General features: G+C 35.2%; 1 protein-coding gene across 2 annotated transcripts in view; it reads left to right on the forward strand.

The window, feature by feature from the left end:
* The window catches only part of LOC119067582, a 134,242-nt gene that overhangs the window by 107,308 nt on the left and 7,710 nt on the right, over positions 1 to 19,224 (forward strand). The window contains exons 8-16 of one of the 2 annotated variants that reach the window (XM_037170677.1): positions 2,735 to 2,790; positions 7,107 to 7,291; positions 10,116 to 10,289; positions 11,572 to 11,777; positions 11,844 to 12,007; positions 15,343 to 15,574; positions 17,242 to 17,306; positions 17,421 to 17,643; positions 18,534 to 18,661. In XM_037170677.1, the coding sequence (XP_037026572.1) occupies positions 2,735 to 2,790; positions 7,107 to 7,291; positions 10,116 to 10,289; positions 11,572 to 11,777; positions 11,844 to 12,007; positions 15,343 to 15,574; positions 17,242 to 17,306; positions 17,421 to 17,643; positions 18,534 to 18,661 (1,433 nt within the window). Of the gene's footprint in view, positions 1 to 2,734; positions 2,791 to 5,713; positions 5,822 to 7,106; positions 7,292 to 10,115; positions 10,290 to 11,571; positions 11,778 to 11,843; positions 12,008 to 15,342; positions 15,575 to 17,241; positions 17,307 to 17,420; positions 17,644 to 18,533; positions 18,662 to 19,224 lie in introns of those variants that run through there. The other variant, XM_037170678.1, reaches the window with a different exon arrangement.

Consider the following 19,224-nt stretch of genomic DNA (forward strand, 5'->3'; position numbering starts at 1 on the left):
GCGTCTGACTAAAATTATAGTCTATCGTTTAGGGCTCATTTAGGGCTGATGATTGAAACCGGTCCAGAGTTTGGAGCCACTCAGTGACCAAAGATCGGATAAAGTGTCAAAGTTTTAAGAGTCATATCGCCCTGAAATCTTGGCGACATTCGTACAACATGTCATAAAATCTGAGCTCAAAATTTTATTGTCACAGCTCTTACATTGAGACGCCATTGTTCGATTGATTACTTCTAGCACAATGCAGTTCTTCGTTGTGTTAGTACACGGAGCGTTATTTCTTCTTTTTTTGCCAAAATTCAGCTCAAATTCCACATTTAACAACGAAACTTTTAGCAATTTCAAAAACAGGTCAACTACTGGATCGAAAGACAAATAATTCAATTTCAAAGATACAAGACTAATTATCAAATTACGAAATTTTTCAAGAGAGCAAAACAACACGTTCGATCTTTTTGACAACGCACATTAGACGTATAGTATGCTCAACGTAAAACGAATCTCATGAACTATTTTGACCTAACATGAATTTCATGGGGCTCTAGAGAGCTTGTTATTTTTAATTACCAAAAAATATTGAAAAATGTTCTCATCTGTTTGTTAACTTTCATTAAATGATCGTTTTATTTCGTTTACTCTGCTATGAGTAACATACAGTCAAATCTCCCAGTAGACTGCCAAGTAAAGCTGATTTCGAAATAAATAGAATATTCTCAGATCTTTGGAGATCCAGGATCTAGGATTTTTTGAAAAATATATTTAGTACAAGAAACTCACTCAAACACAACTGGTATTTTGCACAAATCATTCTATTTAACTTACGGTGGCAAGCAGCCTGCATCTTACTGTACAAACAATAAAGAATTATTACATTTTTATTTAATGGAGGATCTGATATTTCGAGACCCACAGATTCTGTCAGCTGTGTTATAGATTGCCAAATAAATAAATAGACAAGAATTTTCACTGGTGGAACGAGCACGATGGCATCCATAGAGATCTGTTTTCACATAAATATAGATCTCTTCCAAGTGCAACCAATGAAAGTCTAAACAGGTATGATCTATTGTCCGCCCGGAAGTCATAAAAATTTGATTTTCGTACTTAAACGCACTCATTTTCATATTAGTTTGACGTAAAATGTGAGTGCGTTTAAGACAAATTCGGCGATCGACCATACCTGTTCTCTACTTTCATTGGGTGCAACGTGCAGTTAACTGTCAAACGTTATCCACAAATCCATAACCTCAACGCTTTTCCATGCATTTTGTCAACAACATTGTTTGGTTATGTTGTCTGTGGATGACGATTGACATTTCGATGTTGCACTTGGAAGAGACCTATTGATGAGCTTATGTTCTCCAAGGATGAAATTTGACAAACCTAAAAGAGACTGTCAAATTTGTGGGTCTAGAAATTATGTAGAATCTGCTGAAAACGTGATAACTCCCTACTTTGTTATATTGTATGGTTATTCGACATCGATGACGACAAGTATTTCGAAATCTATTTCGTTGTGGAGAAAACATTTAAGGACCTAGTCTCATAATTTACTAGGGTATGTGTTCCTAAATTTATGGAAAGAATACAATCAATTCAAAAATCCTAAAGTACAAAATGTTCTTTATACTCACTCACTTCCAGTATTACTCACTCCTTCTGTATTACGTTCAGTTTATCAATGTCAACCCTTTTTTTTCGAAAACCTACAAATATTTTCATATAATAAAACCAGATTTTCCTATTTTAATTGTCAGCCGCATGCTAGGCTGCGGTCTATACATCTATAATAGTTTTTGCTATTTTCTGGTTGTTCCAACATAAAATAATTATTATACAGTTTAGATTGTTAGAATATTTAAAATGATTGCGTACAGTTCGAGCTCAATTTAAATATGGTTGTGGACGATTCTTTTGCCCACAATACTTAATTGCTTCGGCTATACATTTTTAGGACGGGAAAAAACGAACGTTTATTTCAAATGAGTAAGTTATTCGGTCGAGAAAAAAAAAGCTGTAAAGGTAAAGTTACATCGCTGATTGCATTTCATCTAAATTCGTCTGGGGTTGGATATGTTAAAACGATAAAAAACGAAGAAACATTGAAATAATTTGAAAAATCTTTTCACCAAAGGTAGGTATGTAGGTACATTACATACTTGATTTTGTGTATAAAAAAAATGTCTGAATGGCATCCATGGTAAATCGGCAACGTTTGTATGAATAAGTAATGTTAACCCTTATGTAAAATGTATCTACCTCGTGCATATATAGATATCCTAACCAATACAAAACAATTTTTACAACATATTAGGTACGAGAAAGGCTGGAAGACACGAATAAGGAAAGAAATTTTTATATTCTGAATCGTTTTCCTTTTGATGTCTATAAAGCCATTCAAATTATTTATTTTTCCCAATTCACTACTTTTTGTTGACTGCAAGATAAGTTATTGAACGAAGAATGAAAAGGATTTTCGGTGCTTTTGTGCTTCCATTCTTATGATTTGTGTTCCAATTTTGCTTTATATCTTTTTTTTCGTTTTATACGCTTTGAGTATAAGTGTTATACAAAAAAAAACATGTGTATGGTGTTGTATAGATTGTACTGTATTAGGCAGTACATACACCACATTCGCATATTGTCATCCATTGTGACGTATATTCGAAAGTCTTTCTCAACAGAACAGCGATAAAATTTGACACAATAATTATATTGAAATTGTTTGTTTCAGGTTCACCAGACATCAATCCAGATCCACACAGTGAAATCATTAGGATACATTTTCAGGTAAATTTTGGTTGATAGATTATTTCATTGTAGATCTCTGACGAGTTAATCTTTGGAGATCAAAGAATTACCATAGAACCATTGAAATGAGAAAAGGAACACACATTGTCAACAAAAAAAAATTCGTGTCGGGAGTAACATCCACGACCTTTTTCGGGAAGTTACACATACAAAAGAACTGTTTGAGGTGCATTGTCTGACGCAGAGCCGTATTCAGATATGGATGCTTTTTCCTGGACGATTTTTAATGAAAGAATAATGCTTCGTTTAGGGATCATTCATAAATTACGTAACGCTGTTTCAGTGCTGTCATCACAATTGAATCTTTAATAACTCAAAAGATATGACCTCTACGAAGTTGAAAGTATGGCCACTCTAAATGAGGCATTGTCCACCCTGGAATCTTAATTGCCAACCCTGAGAGAAGTGGTATCAATAAATATCTGGCTATTTATGGGTAAAAAAAGAGTGAAAGTGGCCAGTAAATAGAAAAATTTCGACTGCGGCGCTATTCTATTCCCACAAATTTTAAATTCATTCTAAGATTTAAGACTACTTCTGAGCGAGTAATTAATACTACGTTTTCAATTAGCTAATGTAAACGAATTACTTGCCGAGAAATTTTCATTAACGGTAAAATATGATCATGGTCATAAACGCTGACTGTCGGTAGCAGAAGCAGCCAACATAAACATAGGATCAACTTGAGAAATATCGTCATTCACCCACACTTTAAATTTCTTGAAAGTGTTATCTTTGTCTACTCGATAGCGCTTTCTATCATAATTATCTAAACGTGAAAATTACAGTGGGTAGGAAATAGTAACTTTCTGTTGAGTTCGTTCTAAGAGAGAAGGGAGAAAACAAAAAAATTTCATTTTTCGAATCAATAAAGTTAACGGTTGAGTTTTGGATTTTCCCGGCCTGAACTTACTAGTCAATTCAGACTTCGTTTTCATTTCACGTAAAATTAAGACGTTGTTAGTTTTGTCCAATCCAAACATTTACAACTTTTGTCTTCTGCCTTAAAACTATAACCTTTTGGTCAGGGGGCAGTTTCTGAAAAAACGATATAGAAAGTTATAGAGGACTTACTTAAAAATTTAAGCTCGTCATTTCATCTGAATATAGCAACTTCTCTTGCAGTAACGTCGAGTAAATTTGTGGATAACTTTTCTCGCACCAAATTCTTCCTCTTCTGAAAATCGGATTTTCTTCAGACTAAATAATTCGTTAAAGAAATTTTTGCTTCAAACACTATAGCTCTTAGAACTCTGTGAAAAACGCTTTTCCCCAGGAATTTTCTTAAGATTAACAGAGGGTAGGTGTGAAATTATGGTCGAATCGCTAAAAGATACGAAGTATCTCACCCGTTTCCTACAACTGCAGGATGGTTGCTTCAGCATTCTTGTGTCTTAAATTTAAAAAAACGATCGAAGTGATCGAAATTTCATGAAAAATCTCCTCACTTTTCATACAAACTTTTGAACTTGTGTCACATGTCACATATACGTATTGTAAGTCTTTTTTTCAAAAGGGCATTGCCCACCCTGAAGTTTGCCTCTAGCTACGGCCCTGAATGAGGGGAAATCTTGTAGAGCGCGTCATGGTTCAGAAATTGTGCGCCTAGAAATGCCAGGAGAACATTTTGGATTCTGCAATTTTTGGAGAACACCTTCTGTGTTTCGACACTAAATTTGTGGTAATACTAAAATTGGGGACCAATTTTATGTCAATTTGTAAGTGACACTAAGAACTTTAAAATTATTCGGAGAACACTTGTAAGCTTTCTGACCAACAGGGTGCGTATTTATCGAGTTGTTAAAGATTCCATTATGATGACAGCACCGAAAAAGCGTTACGTAATTTATGAATGATCCTTTATGGCAAAAGCAAGCAACCCTCTTCGGGTCCACTAGGTTATCGACTAGTCTGATATATAATAAGAAAGACTCATAAAGCTTAGTGACATATTTCTGGCCAAGATATTCTTTAAATCGATTTTTTACCATGAAGCCATGATGGCTCATTTTTGGTACCAGATCTACATTTTTCTCCATTTGACCAAAAATGAGCCATCATGGCTTCATGGTAAAAAATCTATTTAGAGAATATCTTGGCCAGAAATATGTCACTAAGCTTTATGATTCTTTATAATATGGCGGTACTTCTAAATGTGCATGGCTGTAGGCAAGTTAAAATAACTGTCTAAACAGCAAGGCCAATTGCAGGTAATTTAAATTTTCGAAATCATCAAAATTTACAAAAATTAAATTTTTGAATTTCGATAATTTTTGGAGAATTTAGAGAGTTTTTCGATAAATTCGAGAATTTAAATGGTATGAAAATGACGCTACGTTAGAAAGACCTCCGCACTTTCCATTTTGAATTTCGAGCATTTAACGGAGCAGATAAATTTAACTCTAAAGTATCGATCGTTAAATTTATTGTAGTTCCGACACTTTTTTCTTGATCGGATAAAAACTGACAGTTGGTAAATTTAACAGCGCTGGCAGACAGTAATTGAGCTAATTTACACATCCATCCATGATAGATTCAAAACATTCGCTTGTCAAATTTGTAGTTTATCTTAGCGTCGTGTATTACTTATACGTAATGGACATTACGGATTTACGTAATTTCTGATACGCATGTTGGATGGCGAAATCGTATATAGCTAATAGGACTAATGTACTCCAGAAATATCTATACTTATTTCCATATTTTCCTATTTTTACCGATTTTACTGTCCATTACGTACGTCGGTTGATGTTTCGCTACAAGTTTTCAATGTTTCATAGACAATACTAAAATTACACTTTTGTGGGATAAGCATATACCTATTTACCGTTTTCCTTTATCCACCTTCAGTGAAAAAATTTCTTTTGTCAAAATCAGTTTCGATTCATTTTAAAATTTACAGATTCGTCATTTCAAGGATTTTTTGTTCGACTAATGCAGGAATTCAAAATCAACCGGTTAAACGACACTCAATCAAATTAAAACCTGTTCGTATCAGTGTAAAAAAAATTCTAATTTCATTATTTCTATGGAGACTGCCTTAATCCGAACCAATCAATTTTTTTTTTGTATAAAACAGCAACAACCTTTTCTGTTCCTGTATTTATCCATCTGAGCTATTTAACAAGTTCGACGTATAATTCGCCGAAGGCGTTACAAGAGTTACAATACAAAATATGTAATTCATTTTAATTGGTATCGGCATCAATTTAATGGAAACTGATGCACATACCAGGTAAAATGAATTTTGAAAATTTATCTGCTCGTGCTAGAATTGAGTGAATATTATGTGGAGTCTAATCAGAGGACAACATTCTCAGCCCCGTACACGGTGTATGCGTCTTATATGTTTGATATGTTGTAGCTTATTCGAAATAGATTCAATCTGTCGAAAAAGACGGTTTTTCAAAGTTTTACTAGTCTCCGGAGTCTCCGGACAATCAGCTAGAGCCTACAGATTGAGAGTAGACCGTGCAACTCGACCGTATAATGAGAGAGGGTGTTTTCTTGCATTACTTCTAGTAAAGAATCATAAAACTTAGTGACGTATTTCTTGCCAAGACATTCTTTAAATCGTTTTTTTACCATGAAGCCATGATGGGTCATTTTTGGTCAAATGGACGTCCATTTTCATGATTTTCGGTTTGTTTTGATTGGTGACAACCCACGGCATACCTATCCGAAAACAGTTCGAAAGCTGTTCGGAATTCGAACTGGAACACTCTATGGAGAATTTGCGATCTTAATGCCGGGCTTCGGATGCACTAGGGCTTCGTATGCACAATTGCTTCGTATGTGCTATGGTTTCGGATGCATTAGGTAATACCTAATACCTAATTTAGGTATACAGCGTCACAAGTAATATAATCGCTCACAAACATTAGAATTAGCTAACATTTGATCGTTTTCCTGGTTCATTTCAAAATGAGATGAGAATAAAATTGCAATTTTGTTCAACAGTAAATCTTTTGTACAAAAATTCAATGCATCAACACATCATATATGCCACTGTAAACATAACAGTGGCTTCAACATTCGTTGAATTTAAGTCTACAATACTTTAATACCGTATCTGAAATTCTCTGCGCTCCATCATGTTTGAAACCAAAGAACCCAATGTCTGTGTGCTGTGAATATTTTGTTTGCTGTTTTGTCTAAAACTGGCGGTACATTTATATAATAGACAAACATAACAACATTCACAAAATATACAATTCCAATACAGTAAATGTTTCTATTCACATAAAAACCACATAATTGATTTACATTTTGTGTATATATATATATATTTATAGAGTACGTGTCACACTGCACTGGATGCCTGTAGAGAAGATCCGTCCTGCGCAACATCCGTAGAACCGGTGCTTATGCATTGTGATTTGCATAGATGCAATCGAAACGCTTGTATGGATGCATTACAATCATTTTATCGAGCTTCACATGAAGATCTTAGCCTGGATGTTGCATTTTGCTTGTGCAAGTAAGCAACGTTTTTATTGATTTTAATGATTCGATTTCAAAAAAGGTTTTATCGTTTTGTTTTTTTTATTTACTTACCTGGCTTCTATATCATTGCCCATAGTTGTCTGTGAGAACAGAGTTTTAACGGCTGCATTTTATTTATTATTACTGAAAAATTCTGTTTTGAACATGTTGGAATTGGTCGTCCAGAGTGAAGCTTTAGACAATGAGTTTATTCAACTTCAACAAAATTTGAAAAATTGAACTACAAAGAAGTTTTCGTCAGTGTGTAATGTGTATGTATATTAGAAAGAATCGATAATTTAAGATGAGTTCGTACTACAGTTCTGGTCACATTTTCCAGTATAGCTCCAAAAGCATATTGCATAAAGCATAGCTCTGGGCATATTGAAATGAAACACTGGTAAACTTAATTTTGGCTAATTCCCGCCTCTATCTACATTACTTCTTAGAATTTTACAAAATTGAATAGGATTCTACAGAACAACAAAATAATTCCGATGAAATTCTGCAGTAATTAGCCATAGCCATATAATCTAGGCAATATGAAAATTTGGTGGCCAGGAATGGTATTACTGTAGTCACATTCCAGTAAATTCTATGCTCTTCCTTACGGTATACGCTTCGCTATTTCGCGAAAAATGTCTTTATAATAAGCCCGGTGTTAGTATCGTCCAAGGTAGATATAGTTGGGGAATTCAGACGCGCGGCCTAGCACATTAGTTTGATCATCATCATCTGACTTCTTACTCCTCGAGGGAGCATAGAGAGTTTGAGAGTCTACAAATTGTCGCCATCGTCGGTTTGGTGCGAGCGCCTTGACTTCCGTCCATTCTTTCCCGGCTTTCCTCGCTTCGTCGACGACTGTTCGTTTCCACGTGATTTTTGGCCTGCTCCTTTTCCGCATTGTTTCTATACTAATGACATTTCCTTTAAAATGATTTTCATGCTTTTCACAAAATAATGGTCCTATCTCGAAACTGGTGTTTCGCGTTTGTAACGAACTTTCGTGTCACTGCAAATCTGGACTGCTATCGTCAACGAAAAAATCAAAAAAATGGTATTCGATGGATTTTAGTACAACTGCGAAGCAGTAACTGGTTTTACAATATCTGCCAAATGATAGTATTTCGGAAAAGAACATGATCAATTGAGACCAAATGGTTTCCTAAACTCTTCTAGCACAGCAGATATTTGGTTGATTGTAAAACTGGTTCCTGGTCCGAACTCTTGTGTTCATGTGCTAAGCGTTGGCCTAACATTGTATTTGACTGAAATGCATCGAATAAAAATTTAATTATCTTTCTTATTAAGAATGTCAACCTAACACCAGGTTTATTGCAACAACTTGACGGATGGTGTGGTTCAGTACCCAGTAGTCTGTCCACCAAAACTATAAGGATTCGACTCCCATGTCAGATAATTCCACATGGAATTTTTCTAGGATCGCATTGACAACGTCCTAAAGTTCATTAAAGCTTTTTAATTTAGGTAGTTCTAGTTCCAGTGGCTGCAACAATGTACACACTGAAAGAATCGTATGACGTAACCCAAATACGATTAATTTGTGTGAATGATGTCTAGCCTCCATTTAGGCGAGATATCGATTAAGCTCAGAGAGTATTTACATACTTCGAGGCGTCGATGGTCCAGAATGTACTTGTTGCTTGTTATTGGCCGTAAAAAGGCTGTTCGGGAGGTCTGCAAACGAACAAATCAAATCTTCCTTACGAAAAGTACTATTCTGCTCTTTGTTAAGACAATAACTTGAGTAACTCTCAACCGATTTGCAACAACTTTTTTTTATTCGATATAGTACTGAAAACCTCAGGTCCGGTTCGAAAATGTGGTTTCAAAAGATCTCTTTTTACCAACTGCACCTGGACCAACCTTTTGTCCGTTAAGAGGCACCGGTACTTTGCCGAAAAGCATACATTAGAGCAATTTTTAAATACTGTATTTTAGTTTACTTTTGATGATATCTTTCCACCAGAATCCTTTTTCAAAAATGTACGACCGCAATTCCGACCACGAATGTGTTAGCTTTCAACAGAAAACAAAATTGGTTGTAGCAATTTAACCAGCTCTGAGAACAATGAGCAGTTTATGAAAATTTCATTAAAATGTCATCAAACGACTACAACCAAAACTAATTTTTATTTAGCCTAACTTTAAAACCTATTTAAGAGCGCTCACCCCTTGGCAATTTTCTAGCCTACATTTGTGCGCAAAAATATTCGTTTTTTGATGATTTCTCTGAACATAAATCTTTTTTTGAAGAAGTAAAACCAATAAAGTATGCAAAAATGTGTTACTTTTAAAGGAAAAATTGGTTTGTGGATGATAACTTATCCCACTTGGAGAAACCTTTGCAAATGTGTAAATTTATGTGTTTTGCAAAGGTTTCTCCAAGTGGGTTGAAGTATCAACCACAAACCAATTTTTCCCTTAAAAATAACACATTTTTGCATGCTTTAATGTTTTTACTTTTTCGAAAAAAGATTTTGGCTCGGAGAAATCATCAAAAATCGCACAAATGTAGGCTACAAAATTGCCAAGGGCTGAGCGCTCTTAAAGCTAACAGATTCTTGGTCGGAATTGCGATCGTACATTTTTCAAAAAGGATTCTGATGAAAAGATATTAACAAAAATGACCTACGAAGCACGCAAATGTAGGCTACAATTTTAGCTAAGTGCCGGTGCCTCTTAATTATACATATAATAAATAAAAATTTCGTCCATTTTAAACAGCAAACTAATTAAAAGTGGTAATTTCCTTTATTGTGTGAAAATTGTTGTATTTTTTCTTCTTATTTGTATAGAAAAACCTCGAACCGACATGACGTATGCATGATTGCACAAGAAAAACTTCATCCTGTGTGTGCACAAAGACCGCCCGATATAATTAATTCCCAAACTTCAAACGGTGCTATGTATCATCCACCTCCAGCGTGTCATATTGTGGCTGATTTATGCAAAGAGGACCTGGAATGCAGGTATATTTATGCATAAAATTATATTCGGTATGGAACATGAACAGAATGAAGCTTAATTTTGTATGTTAAACATGAATTGTATAATAGATTTCTTTGTCACATTACACGTTGTTACATAGAGACGAGTGGTATCTTTGAACTGAGACAAAGACAGTCGAGTCGGATAAATAAAAACCGAAATTAAGTTTCCGTATAATTGAGAGAATGTGCATTTACATGACTTTATAATAGAGAGTGAGGGAGTGTATGAGGTCGTTCTTAAAGTATGTTGAGGGGGACTTCCATACCAGACTTTTTTCTCTTAGAAAAAGTAAAAATAGTAAATTATAGTACATCATGGCTATAAATTGTTGTCACAAATTGTTGTCATCTGTATAATCTAGACTTTGCGGCTAAAATTATTCTCAACTATTTCTAGTAGGTATCGGATAATCTCTCTCATGGGTGAATATCATCAAAAGTGATCTGAAATCCAGTATTTAAAAAAAACCTAAATGTATGCTTTTCAGATGACCGGGAAGGAAACCAGGGATCACACGATCAATTGTTTTAAGATCACTTTGGTGATTGTCCCACCCTAATAAACCTAAATTGGTACATTTCGTACCTAGAACTAAAAGTCTTTTTTAGCGTGTGAGAATCGAATACGCTAAAAAAGACTTTTAGTCCGTGGTACGAATAGTATTTTTCATATTGGACGGAGAAAAAGTGCAACGAAGTCGCTTCAGAATTCCTTATTTTCTCCTTATTTGTGCTCGCAAACCTCCTAAATTCCTTTATATAAGATGGCCTAATATTGCGTGAGAGGCCTGAAGATGGCAAGTACGGTTGTCGATGCTTGTAGCTGGTAAAATGATTTGGAAAATGTTTCGGCCAAAAATATGTCATTATGTTCTTTGGTCCTTTGACTTTTCAATTCATGCTGAGGGCGTTTTTCGAATCCTGTATGCATGTAACACATCATTTCATTGAAACGATAGGGTTTCTTGAGTGGACCAGATAGCGAATCGGCACTAATAAATTGAAATGGGAAAACTATAATTCGTATGTATGTCTAATAATATTCCGGAATCGTCAAAGCACAAACGTTTAACAATAAAATTCTGGATAAAAATTCGCCATAAATGTGAGTTCACATAAAACAACACGGAACGTATAAAATATTCAGCTTACGCCATTTTTGTGCAATAAAACGATAATAAATATTTTAATGTACAAGACAATAAAGAAGAATTTATTGAAAGTGTCCCTATCATTTTTTATTTTCACATATTTCAAAAAGGGGTCGCCTTGAGTACTATGAACAAGCGTGTGCTGTGGATAGCGTCACAAAGAAATGTGCGGGTAGAGCTAGCAGCTGTCGTTCGGCAATGTTGGGGATTTTGGGAACACCGTTGCGTACATCTTGTGCTTGTCAAGGAACTGACGTTCAACAATTATATGGATGCATGGGATGGCATCGTCTTTTATGGTTGAACCCATGTGTTGGTAAGAGCTGATCAATACGGCATTTTAATCGAATTCTTTTTAAATGGTACTTATTTTGTCGTACAGTCGAATCACAAAAGGATTTTCACATGAAGCGACTAGCCGAATTGGGTTTACTAATAACAACGACTTCGACTACGTCTACAACAACAACAACTACGACGACGGCAGCGCCAATGGCAACAAAACCGATTTTTATTGAAATTGCTAGACCAACTAGGCTTACCAAGGTACGTACGCCGTTCAACATTTATCTAAAAGTAGGATTCACCTGGATTGCTAATGTATTCTCGTGGATTCGAGATTTTCAATTTATTTTTCTATCCTATGTTGATTGAGGATTGAACTAAATTTTTTCGCGGCTCTGTTTAACTGGTAGTTCAAGTAATCTTATTGTTTTTTGTAAATTTTCAATGTAGGTTGCCATTCTTATTTCATTTTCAATGAAGAAGGCTTTTGTTTTGTATAAAATTACAGAAAAGCGGTAAAACTACCAGAACTACCAGTTTGCCGGAAAATTTTTTAGCGACATACTTTTTCGTACTCTCGCTCATATATTGCGAAAAATAGTTATTTGTTCCCAGAGGGGAAAATTTTCTATTTCTCCCAGAGGTGAACACAACGCTATTCGTGCGTGCATGTTGTGTTTTACCGTTTTTCTCCACGAAACGAAAACATTGATTCGCCACACAATTTTTGAAAACATACACAAAATGACAGTTCGAATGAGAAAAGTTCTATTTTCTCCCCAGTGACGGGAGAGAGAGGGCTGCAGTACTCTCAGTAGAAATGTCATTTGGCCAGTCGTTATAAAATGAAGGCAAGAAAATAAGGCAAAACACAACTTGGGCATGAAATAGTTCACAGAGTAAAAAAAAATTGGAAAATTCGACTGCGTTGTTTTTTGTCAGAGCGTACCGAGGGTCACAAGTCACCTGTTAAAATTGGTTTGATTTATTTTATGTATTCATCTATTGCCCGATTCTAAAAATAAAAGGAAAGCGTATTTTGACAGCTGTCATGAATTTGACCCTTCATGCACATTTTGTGCAGTTTGTTCGCAAATGTATACAAAAATGTCCTTTCTGATATTGAATCTTAAGAATGCTAATTATTTTTTTTTTCAATTCCATCAGTAAATATTCCTATCGATTCGTCTTTACATTTTCCGACCAACATACCGTTCTATTTTTGCGCTTAATAAAACAGGTTTTTCGTATTCTGAAAACCATGTTTGGACTATCGATTCAATTATCAATAACAAAGTAATAAAGAGACTAGGTATAATGGGCTGTGTAATCAATGTTCAGTTACGAGAAAATTTCAAGTAACTTGCAATTCGCTCAAGCACAGAAAAATCGTTTAAAATAAACGACGTGTTAATTGTTAGTATATGTGCAAAAATCGAATGAAAATTTTAGCATTTTTCTCTTATTTCTTCTCTAGTTTATGTTCCCAATATGATTACAGTACAGTGTACTGTGTGAACGATTTTCAACTTTCAAACACCTCAAGTTCTTAATTCGCCACAATCACTGATTGCAAAAAAAAATAATCGCCCATTCGCAGAGGCAATTCGAAAGTTTTCGTCTGAATTTTGTTGATCCGAGGCCGAGCTGAGGTCAAGCAACAGACGAATCAGATACCTTTCGTTTTTACCCCGAGATATGTAATGGAGTTTTTACATGCTTTTAAAACTGTTTTCTCTAGGTGTGTAATACGCCAGTTTTGATCTTATTATGAAAAACATAGGCATGCAATAGTATTTTACATGACTAGGGATAAAAAGATGAAAAGTAGAGTTTTCGTGTGAATCTTGTTGATCCGAGGCGGAGCCGAGGTCAATAAACACACGAAAACGACACTTTTCATTTTTATCCCGAGTTATGTAATTTTATCACATACGCGCGGTGTTCGGATGTCACAATTACTTACCTAGAAGTTTAATTCAAAAATTACACTTCAGTTCTATGTTGTTGTCTCGTTTTCGCTTATGTGATAAAATAGAGTACACACTTGTCACTATCAGTCTTGGCAAGCCTCGACTTCTTCGTGACAAGTGTGTAATATATATTACATGCTGAGAACGTCGAAAGAAGTGCCTTAAGACATGAAAAGTACGGTTTTCGACGCATGTAGCATGTAAAATAACTTGATGCCACTCAGCATCATAATATGCAAAATTAGCAAACTTTAGACTCATCTGTGGCATAAAACGTTTTATGCAACTCAATACAAAGTGCTTTATAAGGCTCACGATGTATATTATGACACACGTCCTGCGGCCTCGTGTCATAATTACACATCTAGAGCCTAATAACGTACTTTGCACCTCGATTGCCTAAATAACTATTTATATTCAGGCGGACCAAAAACATCACATTCTCTCATCCAAAGCAACAACTTTCTCAATCACTTTTATTTTCCACTTTTTCTTCCAAGTTCTGTCAATTTTACTTTATTCCTCATTTTCTTCTTCCAAGTTGTGCCAACTAGCTGATGTTACACATGTTACTGCACACGTAACAACAATAACTGCATGAAATCTCAGTATATGCCCAGCAAACAAAATATTCAATTCAAGTTGGTGGTTGTATTTGGTTCGGAATGTGACGTTTTGGTCAACCTGAATATAAATGAGTATATGTTACTAGGAACAAAAGGGGTGTGCTACGCTCAGCTTCACCGACGTTTTCACCACCTGGGTCAAAAAGACACCCTTTTTTTCTTGGTGACATAATATACTATTCTATGTAACCATGCCTTGGCTAAAATGAAAGTCTAAACAGTTTGTGATATGGTCTCAAATCTATTGGCTTTTGAGACCATAGGAGTACGTATTTCGAATCTTTACCTCTCCAATTTTCAATCATATTTATTTCCAATCTACGAAAAAGTGTACCCCAAAACCCATACTAAAGGCTTTGTCGAATCTCACCTAATCGATTATTCGTCCACTGCAATTAAGTCAATCAAAACAACATAACGTTTCAGTTCGAACAATTCATTGAATCGGTGAAGTTGTGTAGGTTGTATAGCTAAGAGATTCAACATTATGCTAAATGATTCAATTCGATTTTATTTGTGCATCTATTGTTGTTTTGATTAAGCTATTTTAATTTTATCCAATAATCAACGACTGCATATTATAAACTTTGGGATCGGATGATTAAAATGAGAAATGTTGGTTCTGTTAATTTTGAAATAGAAATAAGTTTAATCATGACGATTAAAACGAATTTATCGGTTATTGGTTGGTTGGTTATTGCAAATATAAATCCGATTATAATCGGGGGTGCCTTGTTGTTGGGTAGGTTAATATTTATAATATTGGACATGGTATAGTTCGAGGACAAATTTATAGATATATATGTATGTCACAATGGTTATAACTATTGAGATGCATTCGAGCTCTCCCGTCTATGTGGTCCGTAATATAATACAAATACAAAATAGGAAACAATACATTGAATGGAATCAAATTATGTTTATAATTAAAACTAATTTCGTCATCCAACAAACCATACACACACACACCATATTCCATTATTCCATATTCCTTTAGATAAGTATCACAACAGAAACGGCACTCGATAACAATATAGAACCGCCGTCTGACTCAATGCCGGAAACATTGTTGTACAACGGAAGCGGAAATATCAACGAAAATGGTGGTAATGGAGGTTCCGGCGAGCAACATCTTGTTTCTGTTACAAGTGTAACCACAGTGGAAATTGAAACCACTAGCACCACAACAACAACGACAACCACTACAATGGCATCAACTGTACCACCAAGTGAGTGAAAAATTATGAAAAGCAAGAAACTGTTTCAGATGAGATTATAATTTATTGTTTTGTATGAGTATGCGGAACAGTTGTTTAAAATTTAAAAAAAAATCTTTTTCGCATTTTTGAGGAAATGAGTCTGCTTGTTTCTTCTGCTCTTGAGACTATTCAATATTTTAATGTTAAATCCTTGAAGAAAGTCATAACTATTATGCTCCTGTGGCGTTACAATGACCTTTACGATTGTGTATTTAAGAGCAATGGACCATTTGCAAAATTGTAGCCTACATTTAGGCGGAAAAGTATTCGTTTTTTTGATGATTTCTCTGAACCAAAATCTTTATTTGAAAAAGTAAAACAATTGAAGCACGCGAAAATGTGTTACTTGTGTGCTGCAATGGTTTTACTTTTTCAAAAAAAGATTTTAGTTCGGAGAAATCATCAAAAAACGAATATTTTTCCGCCTAAATGTAGGCTACGCAAAGGATCCATTGCTCTTAAGAGGCATCGATGCTTAGCTCAAATTGTAGCCTACATTTGCGCGTCTCCAATTTCAGTTTTGATTTGATTATATCTCTCCACGAATGTGTTAGTTTTATTTAAAAAAATAGATTTTGTTGTAGTCATGTAGTCCAAGGTCGTAGCACAATAGTTCGATGCTAATGACACCTTGTTTTAAATGATTTACTTGTGTTTCACAAAATGTTGTGCCTATCACAAAACAGATGGCCCAGGTTTCTAAGCAATTTTGCGATTGTAAAGAAAGGGATAGATGGCGTTTATAGCGAACTTTCGTGCCACTGCACATCTGATGCAGTCGTTTGATCAACTCTGAGAAAAGTCACCAGTTTAACGAAATTTTCATAAACTGCTCAGTTCTCTCAGAGCTGGTCAAACTGCTACAACGAAATCTATTTTCTGTTGAAAGCTAACCCATTCGTGGTCATTTTTGCAGTCGTTCAAGCTATTTGCGAATGAAATGGGGATTCGTCAATACAATTAGTAATTCAATTAAATTCAAATGGATGTAGCTATCGTTATTGCTTTGCAAATGGGGATTCTGTGTTCGATTCTCACGAGAATCGGGATTTTTTTTTCTTACGCTCCTCCTGGATGAAATAAACATAGCTAACATTAGAAACAGTGCGTTGGAAACAGATAAGAAAGCGTTCATTTCCGTCATTAAAATGCGACAAAATTATTACCGCAATAGACGCTGCTTCGTCTAATATTGGTATCATTTAGAGATTATATACAGAAGCATTTAAATAACGTATGAAGTAAACATGCGTAGACGATAATAGTAGATTATTGAGGGGAAGCATAGAAGCTTGCTGAGATTTTCCTTGATATGTCAATACGCTATTTTGATGTATAAGCGAAAAGGAGACGTAAGGAAACGATAAATTTCTAATAATGTCTGTTTATCTACCTAGGTGAAATAATAGCAGTGAAAAAGTGCTTTTATTTCGCCGTCGGTAGATAAAATAGCGTATTCACCTCTGTCCAAATGTTTATTTAGACACTTGGGGAGTTATTGCATGAGCCGAAGGCGACATGTGGACAGAGGTGAATAATCTACTATTATCAGTCTGTCTAGTTCTTAGGACAACAATATTTGAGTTGAGGAAACATCGAGCGTATGCAATACATATTTTTTGTTCTGATTCTTGTAGGGTTTTGTATAGTTCAACGACCACAACAAAGTGACCAACAGATTCCAGAGTCAAGTACTCGCCGGGTAAGTCAAAATTAATTTCAATTTTTCCATATTTTTCTCTTCACTTGCTAATAACTTATAGGTTTTTTGCAATAAACCGACTATTCACTTTTAATAAATTGTTCTTTACGTTAGATATACTCGTTGGATGACGCCGAATGTAGTGAATTGTGTTCATGCGGTGATACGCTTACACTAACATGTCATGCCTTATGTGTTCCATTTAACCCATGTAGGACGGCGCTCGCATTTTATAGTCATGCATCGCCTGCATATCAAGCATTTCGGGGACGGTGTTTGTGCTATTCAGGAAAATTTATTTGCATGCGGCCACCACCCAGTGAATACAGTTTACCCGGTAAGCTTATTTTTTATTTATTTCTTTAATAAAAACTCAAATCAAAGACAATCACAGCCAGACGCATTACTCTGTAACGCATATGTGTAACCTCCGTGAGTTGATTCACTTTCCATTCATTTCTTTGGGTCTTTTTTCTTTAGAATTTAGACCAATTGTCCGAAAATCATAAGTTTGGTAGTTGGTAGCTGGTGTTGTCAGCTGCATTAGCATTCTAAATTTCGATGCCACTAGGAGCATATCAACACCAGACAAACAATAGTTATTTGTTATCTGATAACTGACAGAGTTGACATTGCGATGGGAAAATTTTGGTAGTTGATTACCAAGATTATGATTGACTGCCAAACGTAATTTTCGACATTTCTGTTCAAGAACTGAGCATCGACTGATGAAATTATTTATAATTCGAGTATTTGGTAGTTGAATACCAAGCTGACAGAGAGTCCTTATAGATGTTTACTGTTCGAGAGCCGCACACCAACTTATGTAAATATTCGGGTTACTTGCATATTTATAATGCGAATATTTGTTAGTTGAAAACTAAAATGGTAATTGACTACCAAGCTGATAGAAATGTTTACTCTTCAATTACTGTTTGTTGACTGATGACACAATTGCCTGATTACCTATTTACAACTCAAATATTTGGCAGTAACAATCAGAAATTGGAAAAAGGAAAAAAGTCGTCACCAGGTTGTAGCGAAATGACATTTTCCAAAGCCCTTACAAAATTACTTTTTTTTAGAAACAAAATCGACTCGGTTGAAACAATTGTGTTATGTGTAACCATATAATATTGTCTGAGCTGATTTAAAACGGCTTAACCACCTCTAGCAACACTGAAAATCTTAAATATATTAAATTGTTTTTGTTTTTTTTTTCGTCAGGCGGTGTTTTTTTAATGCTTGGGTATAGTTCTACTGATGAAGCCTTGCTACGACCGTACACCAATCTTGGTGTGCAAGATACCATTAGAGGACTCCAACACTATGTGAATAAAAACATAGAAAATCAGGTAATAATATGTTGTTCATGTGTCATTTCATTGCGAAAATGCAGTGTTTTCATAAATATTTTTGTCGTAGGGTGGCGGCACCAGTCTTCGGAGAATGGTGCCGCCACCTACTTCGATGTTACAAAAAAATCTCGTTTGATACATATCATCGAAATGGTGTTTACCCACACGGTTTGTCGCTAAGCTCGCTTGCGGCTTCAATTGATATTCTCACATCTAGCGGATGAAACAACACCATTTCGATGACATGTATCGAACATTACTGTTGGAATTATTTGGTCAAATACTTAATTCAGCCACTACAAAAGAATTAATAACTATATTGACAAACATTTGGCGTGAACAGTACACGTCTCTAAGAGTGTCGCTGCTTGGAAACACTGTTCGCTGAGAGCCATTCCCCTTGTAGCTTCATGTATTCCGCTTTCAGTTTTAATTATTTATAAATATTCATAACGAAATTTGAATAAAAATTATTAGGAGCGACTAATTGGATTGTCATCATGCGTGTGCTTTGATGCTGGCAGTATGTTAGGCTAGAAGAAATCGTTAAACTTTATGCG

The sequence above is a fragment of the Bradysia coprophila genome (genome assembly GCF_014529535.1).
Source record: "Bradysia coprophila strain Holo2 chromosome X unlocalized genomic scaffold, BU_Bcop_v1 contig_12, whole genome shotgun sequence".
Classification (NCBI taxonomy): Eukaryota; Metazoa; Arthropoda; class Insecta; order Diptera; family Sciaridae; genus Bradysia; species Bradysia coprophila.